Source organism: Colobus angolensis, unplaced genomic scaffold (assembly GCF_000951035.1).
Source record: "Colobus angolensis palliatus isolate OR3802 unplaced genomic scaffold, Cang.pa_1.0 Scaffold82, whole genome shotgun sequence".
Lineage (NCBI taxonomy): Eukaryota > Metazoa > Chordata > Mammalia > Primates > Cercopithecidae > Colobus > Colobus angolensis.
Genome location: NW_012122043.1, coordinates 4,387,054 through 4,404,988, shown reverse-complemented (window position 1 = coordinate 4,404,988; position 17,935 = coordinate 4,387,054). Strand labels below are relative to the sequence as shown.

General features: G+C 44.5%; 1 protein-coding gene across 5 annotated transcripts in view; it reads left to right on the top strand.

Annotated features, from left to right (window-relative positions):
* LRRFIP1 (leucine rich repeat (in FLII) interacting protein 1) overlaps nucleotides 1-17,935 on the top strand; it is a 96,612-nt gene that overhangs the window by 30,650 nt on the left and 48,027 nt on the right. The window contains exons 7-11 of one of the 5 annotated variants that reach the window (XM_011929603.1): nucleotides 1,341-1,379; nucleotides 5,949-6,008; nucleotides 11,523-11,567; nucleotides 12,986-13,051; nucleotides 16,777-16,854. The exons of the other annotated variants lie outside the window; for them this stretch is intronic. Coding sequence (XP_011784993.1) covers nucleotides 1,341-1,379; nucleotides 5,949-6,008; nucleotides 11,523-11,567; nucleotides 12,986-13,051; nucleotides 16,777-16,854 — 288 coding nt within the window. The remainder of the gene's footprint in view (nucleotides 1-1,340; nucleotides 1,380-5,948; nucleotides 6,009-11,522; nucleotides 11,568-12,985; nucleotides 13,052-16,776; nucleotides 16,855-17,935) is intronic. 5 annotated transcript variants of the gene reach the window in all.

Sequence of the window (17,935 nt, the reverse complement as noted above, 5' to 3'; positions counted from 1 at the left end):
GGGCAAAGCCTGGTTAATATGCGTTCAAGAGAGAATAGGAGGAGAGAGACACAGAATCCCAAACTCTCTCTCAAAATGCATCATTTTCAGAGCCACACCCTCCTGAAATTATAGGCAAGAGGTATGCACTTACATTTTCCTGGGAAAAGTATGTTCACTTTCTTAAGATTCTCAGAGGGTCTCCTGACCCCAAAGAGTTTAAAACAATTGCAATATGAACGAGTATGATGGTGTTGTGTAACAGCATTCATTTCATTTTCAATGATTTTTAACCAGAAATAAGTTACATCTTTCTGCTGGACACCACTCTTTGCCAAGATATCAAGTATATTTGTTTTAAGAGCTGAAATTCCCTATGGGAGATTCATCATTAGGACAGTACATAAGATGAGGAGGAAGTGGATGGGATTTTCGTTTTCAGTCACATGACACTTTCCCATCATGTACTTGATCTAAAGAAATAGATTCCTCAGAACTTAAGAACTTGGATCCGGGAGATGAGAGTCAAACCTCCTAATGTTTATAGGCACCAAACAAGCCCAGAGCAGTGAAGAGGCCTGCTTGGGGTCACAGTTCTTAGGAACAAGGTCAGTGCCTGCTGCTCAGAGGCCTGGTGGCCTGTGTGCCCTCCATGTGCTGGGTGCCCTTGGCTCTATGCTTGCCCCTTTGTACCACCGAGCAGGGCATTCCCCAGAGTGAGGACTCTCATCTCGCTCTATTTCTATGCAGGGTCAGTTTTTTACTGTTTTTATGTATTTTAATATTATGAGCTTTTTACATTGTTGATTCTAAGATCGTATCTTTTGTGTATTGACTCTGAAAACACAGGCCTTCTTCATTTAACTAGAAAAGATGATAAACCCTAAAAAAGGTGGGGAGGTGATTTATACTATTCTGGCATTTGTATGGATGCCGCCTCAGAAAATCTAGATTTCGGATTTTCTAGAATTTCTAGATTTTAGATTTTCTGGAAAAATCTAGATTTTTAATTTTCCTTTTTGAAAAACTGACAACAATGCGTCTATTAACCTTTTCCCTTATGTAACTAAAATGGATTATGTAGAAGAGGAAATAAGATTTATCAGACTGTTTCAGACTTCCTGAATTATAGCAACCTTTTCCATGGAAGTTTATTTAATGCTACTGGATTCTATGGTAGCTACCATTCTGACATAATTCTTTTTGTAAGTACATATTAGATCCTAGAGATTATGGGAAAATGTATTTTTGTTAAGATTTTAAAGATTGCTTGTATTTATGTTTTACTTAGCTTTTAAATTTACTTTTGGCAACTCTCTTTTCTGTTGTTGTTTTTTTTTCTGCTATCTTTCTTCTGACAGTCGCAGCCTGACTTGGAGTATGGGGGTCCCTACGCCTGGGTGAGATGGTCGGATATACTTTGCTGTGTGACCTTAACTGTGTGGTGTGACGTATAATAACCTATGCTATTTCCACGAATCTCGTGGGTGCTTTTCTGAAAAACCAAGTACATCTTTGTCTCCAGTTTTTGCCTGGGGGGCTGTGAGGCCAGGAGGGCAGGCTTACCCTGTGGAGTGAGCAGTCTCCCTCCAGGGTGCAGCCCTGATCCTGCCGGAGGGGAGGAGCCCAGGCATCTGTGCGTGAACACTCCCTCACCAGATGGCCTTTGAGCACCAGCTGTTTGCCATGCCTTGTGTTAGCAGCTGTGTATACCAAGATGAAAAAGACAGTGTCTGCCTTCAAGGAACTCAAATCAGATCAAGAGTTCCCAAAGCCTCTACATTTCCTTTAAAAGATTAAATGTAAAGTCGTTTTACCTAATGACAAATCTATTATTTTCCAGTCTATATCCATTCAAATTAAATATACAATCTGACTTTTTTGCCAGGAAATATTCTTTGAGAAAGCTCCTACTTCCAGTAACAAAAACTAAGGCTTTAGATTTAAACTCAGAATTGCTTCTTCTTATATGTATCTGACAGTTTCTGTGCCTTATGCTTTCTAAAAGTCTGTCAGTGTTATACTTCAAGGAGGAAAAAGTTCTCCCCAGAAAGCACAGCTCAGCATTAAAGTGATTTGATACTAAAGTTTTTATAGCATATTATGTACTATTTCACCTGAAGGACTTTACCTAGAAGCATTTTGTGCTTCATTTGTTCCAGTGCATTTCAAAATTATTTAGTAAATTCCTGTTTTAAAAATGTATTTTTGGCCGGGTGCGGTGGCTCACGCCTGTAATCCCAGCACTTTGGGAGGCCGAGGTGGGCAGATCACAAGGTTAGGAGATCGAGACCATCCTGGCTAACACGATGAAACCCTGTCTCTACTAAAAATACAAAAAAAAAATTAGCTAGGCATGGTGGCGGGCGCCTGTACTCCTAGCTACTCAGGAGGCTGAGTCAGGAGAATGGCATGAACCCGGGAGGCGGAGCTTGCAGTGAGCCAAGATTGTGCCACTGCACTCTAGGCAAGACTCCTTCTCAAAAAATATATATTTTTTTTGTGTTTGCAATTATAATGAATAAATTGTAGCATACATCTGCATAGCATATTTGGTGCCGTGAGCCTCCTGTGGGGTGGCTATTCTGCTCTTAACAGATGCAGGCTGGAGTGAGTAGCTTGGGGGTCAGGACAGGGGAAAGCACAAAGACAGGTCATTAGATTCAGAAAGTGCTCTTCACAGAGTATCTGTTACTTAACTACAGAGCACTTCAAGTCACTCTGGCAGGTGAGAGCATTTCTGTGACACTGTACCTCCAGCAACTCTCCTGTTCTTTAAGGAATTCAATGTATTAGCAGCATAAATCTAGATTATTACTCTTTTTATGTTAAACTCAAAGTAAATTTTATTTAAGAGCGAACCCCCAGTGGGATAAATGTATGTGTTAGCAATGGTCAGGAACACATTTTGGATTTCTTTTTCGGTGTTCTTTTTAAGAATTCAGTAGAATGCATCAGGGATCGAACTCAAGAGTTTTGACGTTGTCTTCCTTGTTTGTTTTCCATCTCTAATGCCCTTTACATGTGCTCTGTCTTTTGACTCATGTAGAAAAGACATCTAATCCAAAAAGTTGGCAGGGGACTTTTGCATGGTCCCATGGGAAGGTCACAGATGCTTTGATAACACTGCGTGGTAGTCATTAGCATTCGGACTAGTCACAAGTTACCGTTTTCATAGGACATTTACCCTTGTATCTTATTTATCCTGTGTTAGAAAATACTAACTTATGTATGTCCTCTTTATGTTGTTCTCTCTTATGGCAGTGTTTCTGGAGAGCTTGTTAGAATGCATGTTCCTGAGCCCTTTCTCTAAGTATCCTGATTCCCTAGGCAGGGGCCCTTGCTTGTGAGAAGCATGCCAGGTGACCAGGAAGCAGGTGGTCTGCGGACTCCCCTCTGAGACCCAGTCTTAGAGCATGGAACCAGCAACGTGAACAAGCTTATGTACCACTTAAAGCCATACAGTACAATAGAGCAAAGCTTGCTGAGCATCAGAGACCCAGCTTAAGATGAAGTTAATATGCTGCCTGTGGACTTTTTGTTCTAATATTGTCCAGTGAACTGTCAATGCCCCTTGCCCTTTTACGCCAGGTGAAAATAGCCCCACCCATCTAAATACAGCACAAAAAACACCATCCAAGAGGAGCAAGTTAGCAGTGTTCTTTAAGAAGGTCAAAGTTCTTCTCCCTGTGGAGGTACAGTTAACAAGATCCTATAGATTTGGGAGTACATTCAAGGAATATAGCCCAGGAATAGATTCCTTATGATAGGATTCCATTACCACAGACCTGGTCGTGGAAACTGCTTTGCAGGCTTTCCTGCAAAGTAACAGTTTTTCCCGGGTTTTCGTGGAAGCCTGTAAGCGGAAAGGTGACAAATGAGAGGATACTGTCATGCTTCCGGCTTGCCCACCTTCTGCTCCATCGCTGCAAGCTGAGCTGGAGAACTGCAGTGCAAAGGACAGGGTTCCTCTGCAGCGTTGTGTGTTTCATAAGCAGCAGTGGAGAGCCAGAGGCCTAGCTTATGTCACACATGTCCTCATTTATTAGTAACGTCAAAGTCATCTAAAATCGATTAGCGTTAGCCTTCATTGTTATATTAATTTCTTCTGGAATCTAGTTTCTGAAGAGATAACAAGGGATTGAGATCTACAATTTGCAAGTCCTTGACATGCATTTTCATGTCAAATAATCTTGTTGCTGAAGACATGAGAGGAAATTAGTCTGAGTAAAACTCTTGCCCACCTCCAAAGATTTTTACTATTAAATTTATTTCAGAAATGTTTTAATGTTACTCATAGAGTTCTCAAATTTAATGTGGAAGGATTTCTACACTTCTTTTGTTTCAAAACTTCAAATTGATTTCTTGATTTGTTTTGAGTTATAGCAAAGATAAATACGTAGTTTGATAGTCAAAGTTTCATGAATCTGGATTTATAATCTGTTTGGAAATTCAATTTTTTTTTCTACTTTAATGTCATGGCTGCAAAACATGTGCTGTGCAGCACCCATCCCCTGAATAAGGAACCACATTCAGCACCTCCCACGTACCCGGGCCCCTTCCATGTATATTCAGGTATCTGCCCAGTCAGCACATGCTTCATGAGAGCACTGTTCTAGGTGCTTGAGATACTCATTTTCATCTCGTTTAATCCTCACGATGGCTTTGTAATGTATTTATTATTATGCACATTTTCACGGCCAAGAAAGCGGATGTTCGAGTGGATTAAATAATTACTTAAGGTCACATGACAGAACTTCTGTCTGGAATTTGGACTCATGCCCAGAACCTGATGGCGTCTCCTTCCATTTTTACCAGTTGTGTAGACTGCTCCTCCTTTTTCTGTCCTGAGAGCTGGTTTTGTCTCTGATGTTTGACAGTTCTTATTTTGAATCGGCAGAAATTTCCTTATAAATGAATTAAGGGACATTTAGAAAGCCCTTGCTTTGACTTAAGGGAACCTGGGCTGGGAACTGAGAAGAGAGGGATGATAGGCATCCACTTAATAGAATTGTTCTCCTTTATTCTGGAGGACACATTATGAAATATGTGTTCAGATTTCGTTTTGAAAAATAAAGTGGGAGGACTAGATGAATGAAAAACTAGTATAGAGGCTATACCCCACGATGAACTTTTGCATTTCACTATAGATTGACTAGAAATGATTTCTGAGGCTGGGCGCGGTGGCTCACGCCTGTAATCCCAGCACTTTGGGAGGCCAAGGCGGGCAGATTATGAGGTGAGGAGTTCGAGACCAGCCTGACCAACATGATGAAACCACTTCTCTACTAAAAATACAAAAATTAGCCGAGCGTGGTAACGCACGCCTGTAATCCCAGCTACTCAGGAGGCTGAGGCAGGAGAATCGCTTGAACCAGGGAGGCGGAGATTGCAGTGAGCCGAGATCGTGCTACTGCACTCCAGCCTGGGCGACAGAGCGAGAGTCCATCTCACAAAAAAAAAGAAATGATTTCTGAATCTTCTGAATTATGGCCCATAGCATCACGATGTGCCATAATTTTCAAGGACCTTCCCTGAACCAGGAACTGAAAACTCATTGACTCAGACCGAATCACTACCCATCGGCCTGGCATGCTAGTCTTGCTAGCAGAATGTCCACAGCGCCACCATAAAACCAGAAACAGCCTGACAAGGAAACGGCCATGCCAAGCCCAAATGTTCCACCTCGCGGAGGGACTTGGTGCTACTTTAAGACTAAGAGTGACATGCGACAGGAAGCCTGCTGACTTCGTTAGCTTGACTGCTGTTCTCTCCTGAGCTGTGGGGGAGTGGACGGGGGCAGGGATGCAGTTTGGAAGCTGCTAGGACTTGTACAGTCCTGGGCTGGTCATTCACCCCCTCCACCAAGTAAGCTCACCTTATACCTGGCTGGTTCGTCCCTGCTGATTTGTACCTGTGAATTCATTTGTGTACTGATGTCAGTTTTTCTCTTTTCTTCATTGAAACAGACAAATGGTTATGATGGAGAATTGTATGGATCACAGTCCCTGAATAGAAGATCTGGCAGGGTTAGTATAGTAAATTTGCATGGCTCAAAATTCAAATAGGTTGTTTCAAAGCTTCTAGAACTAAAAACTAATTGCTAAATTTAAATTTAGCTTCTTTGCTGTTTTTAAATGTTAAAATGGGTCTGTCTTTTTTTTCCTAGCACATGATGGAATGAAAGATAATGTTTTTCAACTAGCAAACATTCTGAGAATGTTAGCCCTCCAACATTCTGAGTGTTAGTATAAGGGGTAGATATTGATAAGAACCTCAAGTTTAAAAAGATCTGAAATTAAAGATTAGCTCTTTCATTACTGTATTCCCCTGGGCGTATGTATATAATGTGTGTATTAAGTGTATTCAGCTTTCAAAGATATTAAATCCAACATTTTTGCAGTCTCCACATCTGTCACTTGTGATTTTAATGTTTGCCTTAAAGGCATGTGTACAAGAACCTGTGTTTTTCTGGAGAGGAAAAGGAGAAGAAAACAATGCAGATGCTTGGAAGGCTCCCAGTTAAGGGGTGGGAGGCAGGAAGAGCTGGTGGAAGGAAAGGGTGATGCTGTAGCGGGAGAGAGAGGGAGTGGTGCCAGTGGCAGGGGCGTTAGGGAGGCCGGACAGGGGTGGGGAGGGCTTTGGATTATCAAGGACAGGAGGTCATTGGGGATTTTAAAAGGTTGCACTGGATACATTTCATTTCCATCAAGCTTCACAATATCCCACAGGTCCATTCCATGTTAAATGGTATAAAAATTTCCTGTCCTTATGCTTCATTTTTTTCTTTTAGTAATATTCCTAATTGTGTAAAATAATATTTCTTTTCATTTATCTTAATTATGTTATATTAAGATATCATGTATACACTTAAATTATACTTTTGGGCTTCAAATGAGTGACCCCACCCTTACCTCCTTCCCTCTCCCCGACCACACCAGTCTTTAGCTTTCTGAAACCAGCTGATAAAGTTGTTTTTATTTTATCATTCCTATTTACCTATTTGGCATTGCATGCACTTTAATATTTATTTATTTTTTGAGACAGAGTCTTGCTCTGTCACCCAGGCTGGAGTGCAATGGTGTGATCTCAACTCACTGCAATCTCTGCCTCCCGGGTTCAAGTGATTCTCCTGCCTCATCCTCCCGAGTAGCTTGGATTACAAGCACCCACTACCACGCCCAGCTAATTTTTTTGTATTTTTTAGTAGAGACCGGGTTTCACTCTGCTGGCCAGGCTGGTCTCGAACTCCTGACCTCAGGTGATCACCCACCTCGGCCTCCCAAAGTGCTGGGATAACAGGCGTGAGCCACTGCACCCAGCTGGATGTGACATTTTTAAAATGTATACTCAAGACATGTAAAGACGGCCTGCAGGACATTTTCCCTGTGTGGATAAGGGCTCTCCAGTGGACGGGTGGCAGCAGGCTGTCATACTCCACCCACCTTTCTGGCACCGCAGGGCTGCGCTATAGCCCGCAGGTGGGCAGGGCTGAAGAAAGATTGAAAATTTTGCAATAAATGGAATTTTCGTTACCTAAGGAGATAAGTAACAAGCATAATTCAGACTAAGAGTTTACTGACAACACAGTGTGAAACTCAGTAATCACGAATCGTGCTAGAAGATGTGAGATTGCGAAAAGCAGTACTAGATACACCCCTGGCGTCACCAAGACATAAACACTGAAATAGAAAATACAGCTTAGAATCTCTAGTTGTTCAGAATCTCTGCTGTACTGTTTGTGCCTCGCGTCTTTCGATAAACTAGCATTCCTGGGCTCCTGGTATTGGCTCGGTTGTGCTGTTTCATGTTTGCCTTTTGAATGGGACGGGGGCGCTTATGGAGTCATAAGGAAGTGCTTGTCATTTAAACATGTTTTCTTTTTTGGTGCTCAGAATTCCAGCTACAGCGGTGACAGCAGATTCTCTACTTTGTCATCATCCAGGGAGAAGTTGGTTGGTTTCCATTTAAATCTTTCACATCCTCCCTTCAGAAACCGCAGGTTTTGTAGCGTGCAATCTTGTGTGTGTGGATTCAGCTCTACTTTTCTCTTTCGGTGTCTGTTTGAGGGATTTTTGTTTGGGTAGCTGTGTTATTGACGTGAAAAGCAGTAGTTAACATGAGCCCCTTCATTCAGATGCACTGCAGTGTGCTGCGTTTGACCACGCCAGCTCGAATGTGAATTGTGGCATTCAGCTGGCTGCAATGAAGGGACGTGTTTTTGTGTATATTTTCTAATTAGAATTACTCAAAAGAAAAAAAATAAGAAGAATGCTCTTGAATTCTTGAGTTTCGGAAAACAGAACTACTTTGAAGAGTACATGCAAACTTTCTGGTGGTTTCTTGGGCATGGACTCGACTTGGAAGGAAAATCCAGAGTCTCATCCAAATCCACATGTTTACACAGCAGAGTTCCTTCCCATTCTCTACAAACATGCATCGGTCTTGATAAACATAATTTCTACATTGTTTAAGAGCCCTAAAATTGCTAAGGCTTGTTGGTGTTTGTTTAAGTTCAGATTTACTCAGTAAATTGGGACTAGTTTAGGTAGGAAAATCGAGCAGGCCTGGGATCATCTCAAAGATAAGCGGGGGAGGTGGGTGCTCTCCAGGCACTGACATCTAGAACAGAAGCCACCGGCACCGGAGACCTGTACAGTAGTGAACAGATGAGTAAATAGAATGAGAGGGAGACTCTGGTTTTGCCAGGAAATGTCGCAACAAAGGATGTGAACTGAACCTTAAGAAATAGGAAGAGCCGAGTGTGGTGGCTCACGCCTGTAATCCCAGCACTTCGGGAGGCCCAGGCGGGCAGACCATGAGGTCAGGAGATCGAGACCATCCTGGCTAACACAGTGAAACCCCAGCTCTACTAAAGATACAAAAAATTAGCTGGGCATGGTGGCACGTGCCTGTAGTCCCAATTACTCAGGAGGCTGAGGCAGGAGAATCGCTTGAACCCGGGAAGCAGAGGTTGCAGTGAGCCGAGATTGCACTACTGCACTCCAGCCTGGGCAACAGAGCGAGCCTCCATCTCAAACAAACAAACAAACAAATAAATAAATAAGATAGATAGATGATAGATAGATAGATAGATAGATAGATAGATAGATAGATAGATAGATAGATAGATAGATAGATAGATCAAATGAAAAGAATAGGAACTAACCAGGTAGAGCCTAGAGGGGAAGCTCTTCAAGGTGAGTAGCCATTTGAGCAGAGCGGAGGCTGTGCAGAAGGGTGAGAACCCAGGAGAGGCGCCACGTGGCTGAGCCCAGGGTGCTGTTGGGGCCATTCTATGGACCTGGTGACCGCAGGAGCAGCTCCCCCGCTGAAATCAGACTTAATGACTAAGTGCTCTCTGCAACAGCAAAATCTGCCCTTGAATTAAGAAAATGCCCAAAGCCTTTTTCAAGGCACTTAGTCATTAAAAAAACTTTATTTCCAACTCACTTTTGATAAGCTGAGTTACTTGCTCTAAAATAAAGATGGCGATAAATACCTCATCCTTGGATATGAACGATTCACCCAAGTTCAGCCTGCATCTGACTCACTTCAATCCATTTAAGAGAAATAACCCACATCCAAAGGGTTAAACATCAGAATGAGAGCCGACGCCTTCAAACAGGGCCACGTCAGAACTCGCCCTGAGCCCCGGGTGCCCATCACTGGCTGCCTGAGGGCTCTTGGGTTCACCCGCCCCACCCGCCCTCAGAACCTTTCTGGGAAGTGTGCTCTGTAGACATCTATTCTTGCCCAGTAGGTGGTACATTTAATTTTATTTAAATATGATAATGGAAAGGTATCAGCATAGAATGTAGTATTGATGACTCTTCCTAACATCAATTAAAATTTATTTCAGTATTTAATATGAATTAAATCTTTTTTTCTGTGTATAAACTCAGAAGTCCTAATTTGGCCCAATCTCCTAGTTTTGTCGGTTGCCTGGCCCAGCCGTCTGTATTTCCTTCCGGCCCTCATTCTCTCCCTCCCCCGTGAGTGCATGCCCGTTAATGTTTTGGTCGTATGAGGTCACTGGACTGATGTACCTTTGCAATGCCGTGAGGGTGTGAGCCTCTCTCCCCTCTCTGCTGCCCATTTGCTCTGATTACAGGGACTCTCTGGCTCCAACCTTGGGCTTCCCGGTGGTGGCTTGGCTCCCACACCCCTCTCTGCCCCAAATGGAAACTGGGTACATTATTTTGTCGCTCCTTCCCTTTCCTTCTGTGCATCACTGTAATTGCTGATTACGTTTAGTGGATACTTCAGCCTCCTCTACACAAAGTCACAAGAGCACAGCTTAGCAACTGTTTTAATTGGCTTGACTAGTTTGCTAAGACGTTTGTCAATCTTTTAGAAAAATGCTTGTCAAATAGTTCAGAACCTAATAGAGAAAAGGAGACTTAAGGAAAAGGAGGGTTTTATTAAATGCGTATTTTCAAAAACTTGAGTCCAAAAAATTGGTCTCTTGGGTCTCTCCTCCTTTTCCAGCAATTGTTCCCCATTTGGGGTTTCATTTGTTTTTTTTTTTAAATATTTTTTCTCTTGTAAATGTGTCCAGGAAGCAATTTGGAAGGTTTTTGTGCATAATCTGCCTCCTTGTTCTCTGAGAAGTGGACAGAACAGTGTTCTTTCTTTGGCTCGGTCTCCCCTCTGTTTCCTGTTTTTACAAGGTGGGGTTTAGGTCCGGCCCTGAGGTGCTTGGCCTGTTAGCTACAGGTATCAAGTCTTACTCTAATCCAGGGAAGTCGATGTCAGGGATGAAAGTACACATCTTATTTGGAGGCTGAACTGTCCTCTCCCTTGCACGTCGACCGGAGCTGCTGAGTGATCACCACCTGGCTGTGCACCTTGCCTGACTTGCTCACTGTGCCCTGGAAATGAGTCTGGACTCTGTCCCATGGCACAGTCTCTGGACACTGGGGGCTGCCTTTGTGTCCCGGCCTGTCCCCTCACCAGCACTGCCTCCCCCTGACATGTGTGCTAGGCAGGATTCTCCTTTGACAGGGATAGACTGCGGCCCCTCTGGGGGTGCCTCCCACACCGGCTGAGGCAGTCTTGCAGCGACTCCCTTTGTGTCTTGAAGACGGTCACTGGGCCCCTCACATAGAAATAAAGACTTTCCCTGCCCCTGTTTTCACATGTGGTCATCTGCGTACTGAATCCTGCCAAGTGTGTCGTTAACCTTGGATTTGAGCTGTGGGTTTTGTTGCTGTCAGTGTGTTGACCTTGTCACCATTCTGTCTCATCCCCTGACTCTTCCAGGAAGGCCTGAAATGACTAGAAATGATCTTGTTTTTAAAGATGCTGGGAAATTTACCATTTCAAAGTTAAAAATCATCTCATTTATCTTTCTTGTAAATTTTGGATTTGCATCTATCCAATTTACAGAAAACACAGTGCCTTGATGGGTTTGTTTCCATCTAACCACTGTCCAGCAGTTGGCTGTGGTGAATGCTGAAACTATCGTGATGACCTTTCGCTGTCATTTGTTGCTGTTTTTTCAAGGCTTTTAAAACCTGCCATTTGCTTTCATCCTCCAGCCCTCCTGCCTGTACAGCGCTGCCCGGCCTTCAGGAAGTTACCGGGTGCGTGTGCTGCCCGCCCTGCTTCTCCGCACCCACTCCCGCTGTGCATGCACCGCCCCCACCAAGCCCAGAGCTGTGGATGTGCCTGTTTCCAGACCCCTGGGGGAAGTTGCACCTTCACGTGGAGTTTACATGTGCCTGTGGGGAATGTCTGTCCCCTTTGGCCGGATCTGGGTTTTCTCTCCCCCGACTGCAGCTGCCACACTGCTCCTCCGTCTCCAGGAAGCCTTGTGTTTGCTGGGATTGTTAGGAATGGAACAACAGCAATGTTTACTTTACCTGTTGGTGGAAAGAATGGTGGCTTTTTAGTGCTTTGGTAACTTGGACAGATACTAATCCATGTTACTCTATTACTTTGGAAATTTCCAGTTTTAAATATAAGTACTTAATGCTATGCAAAAAATGTAAATAAATACTCAAAGTACCTATATTGTCTTAATAGCTTTTTTTTTTTTTTGAGACAGAGTCTCCCTCTGTCATCCAGGCTAGAGTGCAATGGCATGATCTAGGCTCAGTGCAACCTCCGCCTCCCGGGTTCAAGTGAGTCTCCTGCCTCAGCCTCCCAGATAACTGGGATTACAGGCACGTGCCACCATGCCCGGTTAATTTTTGTATTTTAAGTAGAGATGGGTTTAACCATGTTGGCCAGGCTGGTCTCAAACTCCCAACCTCAGTTGATCTGCCTGCCTCGGCCTCCCAAAGTGCTAGGATTACAAGTGTGAGCCACCGTACCCAGCCATTAATAACTTTCTGAATTTTAATCAGATTGCATACTTACGTGTTAGATATATTAATAAATGACGGAGCAAACTAGTATGTCCTCAGGGGAAAATAGGGAAATTAAAGTTCCTTTACACCCGGCACAGTTTGACATCACCATTTGTGGCAGTGTCAGCTCCTGTTTACCCACGTTGATTAATTAAGTAGCATTTTCCAGTTAACCAATTACTCTTTCTTCTACTTAGCAACTTTTAAAGGGTTATAAAATACTTAACATTAAAATTGTAATTAACATTATTTGATATTTTATCCCAAAGTCACTTCACATAAAAGTAATTTTCTAAGCATTAAGTATGAGAATGCCATCACAGAATTCAGGATGTGAGAATTATCTGCTCATTTTAACCCGGATTAACAAGTTTTTACTTAGGCCTGGGATGTTTTTCAAAATAATAGATTTAAATGGTCTGTTGGAGATTAAATTGCACGCCGCTAGACAGCAACTAAAACCTGTCTCTCCTGCTTTCCTTGTCGCACTCTGCAACCCTTTGAAGAGCTGGAAAGGTGGTTCTGGGCCTCCCCTGCATGCTTTTCGAAAAAGGTCATGCTCCTGGCACGTGTCAGTTTTTCACAGCTTACGTTTTCGGTACTTTGGAGAAAGGAAGAGTGCCCATCCTGACAGTCTCTTTTGGTCGCAGGCGTCTGTGTTGGATGAAGGCAGCTTCGGTGGGGCCCGACGGGGCAGCACCAGTGGCTCCCGTGCTGTAAGGCGCTTTCGGTGATACCGCCTCTCCCCTCTGCCTGCTGCATGACCTGGGGATGCTCGCTGGGCAGGGGAGTGACTGGCCATCCTCAGGAGGAAGCACCGAGTCACTGGGCTCACCACCCCCTTCCATTATAATGAAGGTCACGAATAATGTGAATTGGGAAACCTCTGGTTGTTGGTTTCATGTCGTCACTCATTAGGGAGACTCACTTGCACTGAGTTTCATCTGCTCTCTTTGCAGCACGCCAGCAATACTAACAGGTCGTGAAATCATCTTAAATTAATACAAACAGAAAAAGGGCAGTTTGGCAGGCCACATGTCATTGTCGTCTCTGAATAGTTGAGGAAGAGGAACAAATTTTAACGCATATTTCATTCCCTGTTTTTCTTTTGTTGTCTCTCTACCTCTTTCTTCGATTTGAAATGATAGGCTCAGCCATGAGAGTAAAAATGTAGTAGGTGCACAATAAACATTTGTGAATGAATGAATGAGAGAAGCAACAAGGTAGAAAAATGAGATGGAATCCGTGGAAGTGGGGAGACGAATTTGCGTGTCCCAGGGACCCGTGGAAATGGAGCCTTCAGTGCTAATCGGTGCTCCCTGGCGGTGGATGCGCCTGTATTCAGAGGCTCCTCCCCAGTCCTATAAAAATGGCTTCAAGCTTCCAGGAAATAGAATGATTTACTAAGAAATACTTGAAATGCTTTCATAATTTTGCTTTTGAAGTTAATCAGCTACTTACTTGGCTAAATCCAGTTTTATGACTTACTGTGCCATTTGGTCCAGCCATCATGAATATTCACGAATTCTTACGATGTAAGCCAGTCTAACCTACAGTTTTCTTTAAAATCTAATTTATGAATCTTAAATCCAGTAGTTGACAGCATTCGTTTTTGTCGACAACTGATTACACATTTATCAATTTTTATATTGCATAAGTTGTTCAGTATTTGCAGCCCACTATACAACATGTTTCCCAGTCGGTAAACATTTTCATAGGCCGTTAGAAAGCTCATAAACCATGCGTGAAGAATGAAATAGCCCTGCCTGTGATGTGATGGATAAAGCACAACTAAATGATTCTCTTTTATCAGAAAAGAGGGAGCATACTAATTCAAGAGAAATTTCCCCCAAGCACCAGGTGGTTTTCTGGCGTCCTCAGCGGGGACTCTACGATCTGGCAGGACAGAGGGCTCCTGATGCTCTCCAGACGCTGCTGTGTCACCAGCCCCAGTGAGTCGTCAGCCCTAGTGAGTCCTTGGCCCTTCTTGCCACTTCGGCGAGCAGTGATTTCTGTGCTTTTAGCCCCCACAAGAATTGCCTGGGAGTGAGGGCCTTAGAGAGTTAAGAAAACAGGTCATCTTGTCCTGGCAGCACAACTGCCTAAAATAGCTCTGCTGTGGGTAGCAAATTAGCATCGTGAGGAAGAGGGAAGGGACAAGGAAGTTCTTGACCTTCCAACCTCTCCCATCTTTTCCCCGGAACCCTCACAGTTCCCCGCCAAGTGGATACTCCATTCCTTATGTTTACAGGAGGGCCTTGGGAGAGAGCCACCCCTGCTCTCAGTCCAGCATGTAGGGAGGTTGCAGCCCAGGATGGTGTCCAGAGTGGCCCCGGCGCCCAACCCTGAGGTCCCAGCCCCAAGTGGTCATGACCTCAGGGTCCAGGCTGCCCCCAGGCCTGCACAGACAGCCCTGGTCCTACAGTAGAGGACTTGCCCTGCCCCTGGAGGACCAGGAATTGCCCCCGTGCAGCTCCTGAGTATGAAGTGACTGTCTTCAGTGTTGTGACAAAGCTGGGACATAGTCATCACCAGCGGCATCATCTGATCCAGGAGCCGAGGAAGTTGTTTCTGGCAGAAAGTGGAAACAGAAGAAGCCCAACATGTACCCCCTTTCCTAGTCCTCAGCTCCTCCATGTGACCCACGTCCTTACTTCCATGTCACTTCCTAGTCCTCAGCTCCTCCGCGTGACCCACGTCCTTACTTCCATGTCACAGATGACAGGCTAAGGAACTTCCACAGCCACATGGCCAAGAAATGGAGCTGTGATTCAGACTTAAAGCTTTCTGACTTACATTAGCTGCTCGGTAGCCACGTAACTCCTAAACATAAGATGCACGTGGACCATGGCGATAAGAGACTTTTACTTTGTTCTTTTCTGCATGATTAGGTCGAGTTGGGAGGTTTGAGAACTGCTTTTGCTTAGGGAAGCTTGGGTGGGCAGTAAGCTCTGTTCACAACAGTTCACTGTGCCTTTGCACCGTAAAGCAGGGCACGAATGACACAGAATGGTGAAGGATTCGCTGCAGGGCGAAGTTTTCCTCTCTCATATCAGGAAACCCTCAGGCAAAATTCTTCTGCTTTTAAAGTGCTGACATTAAGCGTTTTCCTTTATTTTCAACAAGAAAGCCAAAAAGTGAGTCTAGGAATACTGGCGATTTTCTCAAATATCTCGAATATGGCATCGATGCTGTGTGTGCGGTGTGAACAGAGCAGTATTATATCTGTGTATCTTAAGCAACGTCTTGCACCTAAGTGTAAGTATGTAGTAAACATGTATCAAATAAAATAGAGGTGGATGGGTCTGGGGAACTTGCCCATCTTGACCACAGCCCTGTACAACATTTAATGCTTTCAATTGACATTTGATGGTTATTTTAGTCTACAGTTGAAATCATTCGTTCATTCAACAAGTATTTCTTGAGTTTGCCAGGCCTCATCTGGTCACTAGCCCTGGTGAGGAGACAAACTGAAAGAGGGTATTTGAGATGAGATCATGGGCACCCCTGAAGATCTGGGCTTCCTGACAATTCGCAAGCAGGGCACTCCCTGCAGGTCCCCAGCAGAGCCTGTGAGGCCAGCAGAGGGGTCTGTGCCCGGCACAGTGCAGGGTGTCCAGGGGCTGGAGTGGAGGGGACTTCAGCAGTGGCAGGGCTCGCTGTAGGGTGCTGCATGGGTCTCTCATGAAGGTCTCCTCAGGACGTGTCAGGACCTAAATAGTGTTCAAATCCTGCCCCCGCCCCTCCATGCCTTGCTCAAGAAGAATATGAGAATGTTTATAAGAACGTGAAAATGTATCTAAGACCAGCAGATGTGACTAGAAATCAAAGTTACAAGGGCGTGGCTTCCAGATAATGGAGTTGCTGGTATTTTCCTTCACCAGAAGTGAGAAAGTTCAGATAAATGGATAGACAGATATGTACATAGCAACCACTCAGGTAGAAGGTAATCTGGCAATTTAAAAAGCCGTACATAATTTTGTATTAACCCTAAATCTCATTTTGCTTCCACTTGGAAAGATAGTGGAGAAGCAAAAATGTTCCCTTGCTAAAGCGCCAAGCACCCTGTCCGAGTCCTCAGTTTCTGTGCCGGAAGGCAGCTTAAGTTCTCAAAACAGTCATTTCCACATCCACAAGGTGACTTTCTGTGTCTATACTGGGTGCGACTGCACAGCCAATTGAATGGGTGCTTTGTGTTATTTTCTTCTTCCTAACTCTGAGAAATTCTGTGTTCCTCTGATAATGTGATTTTTTTTTTTCATTAGCAAGCACTGATTTGAATATGCGTTTGCTGTCTAACCCTAACTCTCTTTTCCTTGCCGTGCGTGGCTAACCTCCACCACTCACACAGCATGTTTTCTGTCGGCCTCTATTCTTGCTCCTTTGCTGACCGTGTTCCTTTGTTTCTGGCTGCGTGTCCTGACGGCGGCTGTGTGGGCAGCCCTCGGAGTACAGCGGCCACCTCAACTCCAGCTCCCGCGCCTCCTCCAGGGCCAGCTCGGCCCGGGCCAGCCCTGTGGTAAGTTGGCCTCCCGGCCTTGCTCCTACTCAGCGTCATCCTCCCTCCCGCTTCCCTTTACCCTCCTCTTCCAACGTCTCCAAATTTAGAATATTACTCTGCGGTGATATTATTAGGATTACATTGCTCAGCTTTTCAAAGACCATAAAAGAAATTGTTAGCAGTGCTTAGAGATGGGGATCTTAGAGGAGGGAAACTATATACAAAGGGAGAAAGTAATATAGCCATGTGCACGGATGTGTGGTTTTCTTTTTATGATTAAAAAATTTGAAATATTGACTCTTAATGTTTTGCTTGAAGTGTTACCTATGACCAAAGCCAGACAGCGTTTAAGGTAAAGCATGACCTGTAGATGACGGGACACTCCCAGTTCTGCCCCAGTCATTCGTTACCCTGCTGGTTCTCAGATCCTTCGAAATGTGTAGATTTACAGCCCTGCATCCTGTTTGTCACTCAGCGTGGCCCAAATTTTGTTTCAGAAAATAGGAGCCCTGTTAGGTCGTCTCCAGCTTGTGAAGTCTCATTATTATGTGTTTTTCCCTGGGTTGTTGGAATTTTAGACACGGTTTTACCTGATCTGATACTCGAAGATGACCCTATCACTCTTTTTAAAGGAAGAGTTTGCAGGACAGTTTTGGCCTGGGGGGTGTGGGAATGGAGGAGGGGAGGTGGGCATGTGGCCAGGGAAGGGGCTCCAGGCTGCACGACCCGACCAGGGTTCCCACCCTCAAGAGCCAGTGGGAAACCTTGGGGAGAAAAAGCAAAGATGGGCAAGGCGTCTCTGTTCGTCTCCACCCATATGGAAATTTCCAGCCTGAGCTGGGTGTGGTGGCTCACACCTGTAATCCCAGCGACATGGGAGGCTGAGGCAGGAGGATTTCTTGAAGCCAGGAGTTGGAGATCAGCTTGGCCAACAAAGGAAGATCTCCCCATCTCTAAACAGTAATAAGAAAAAAATTCGGCCGGGCGCGGTGGCTCAAGCCTGTAATCCCAGCACTTTGGGACGCCGAGACGGGCGGATCACGAGGTCAGGAGATCGAGACCATCCTGGCTAACACGGTGAAACCCCGTCTCTACTAAA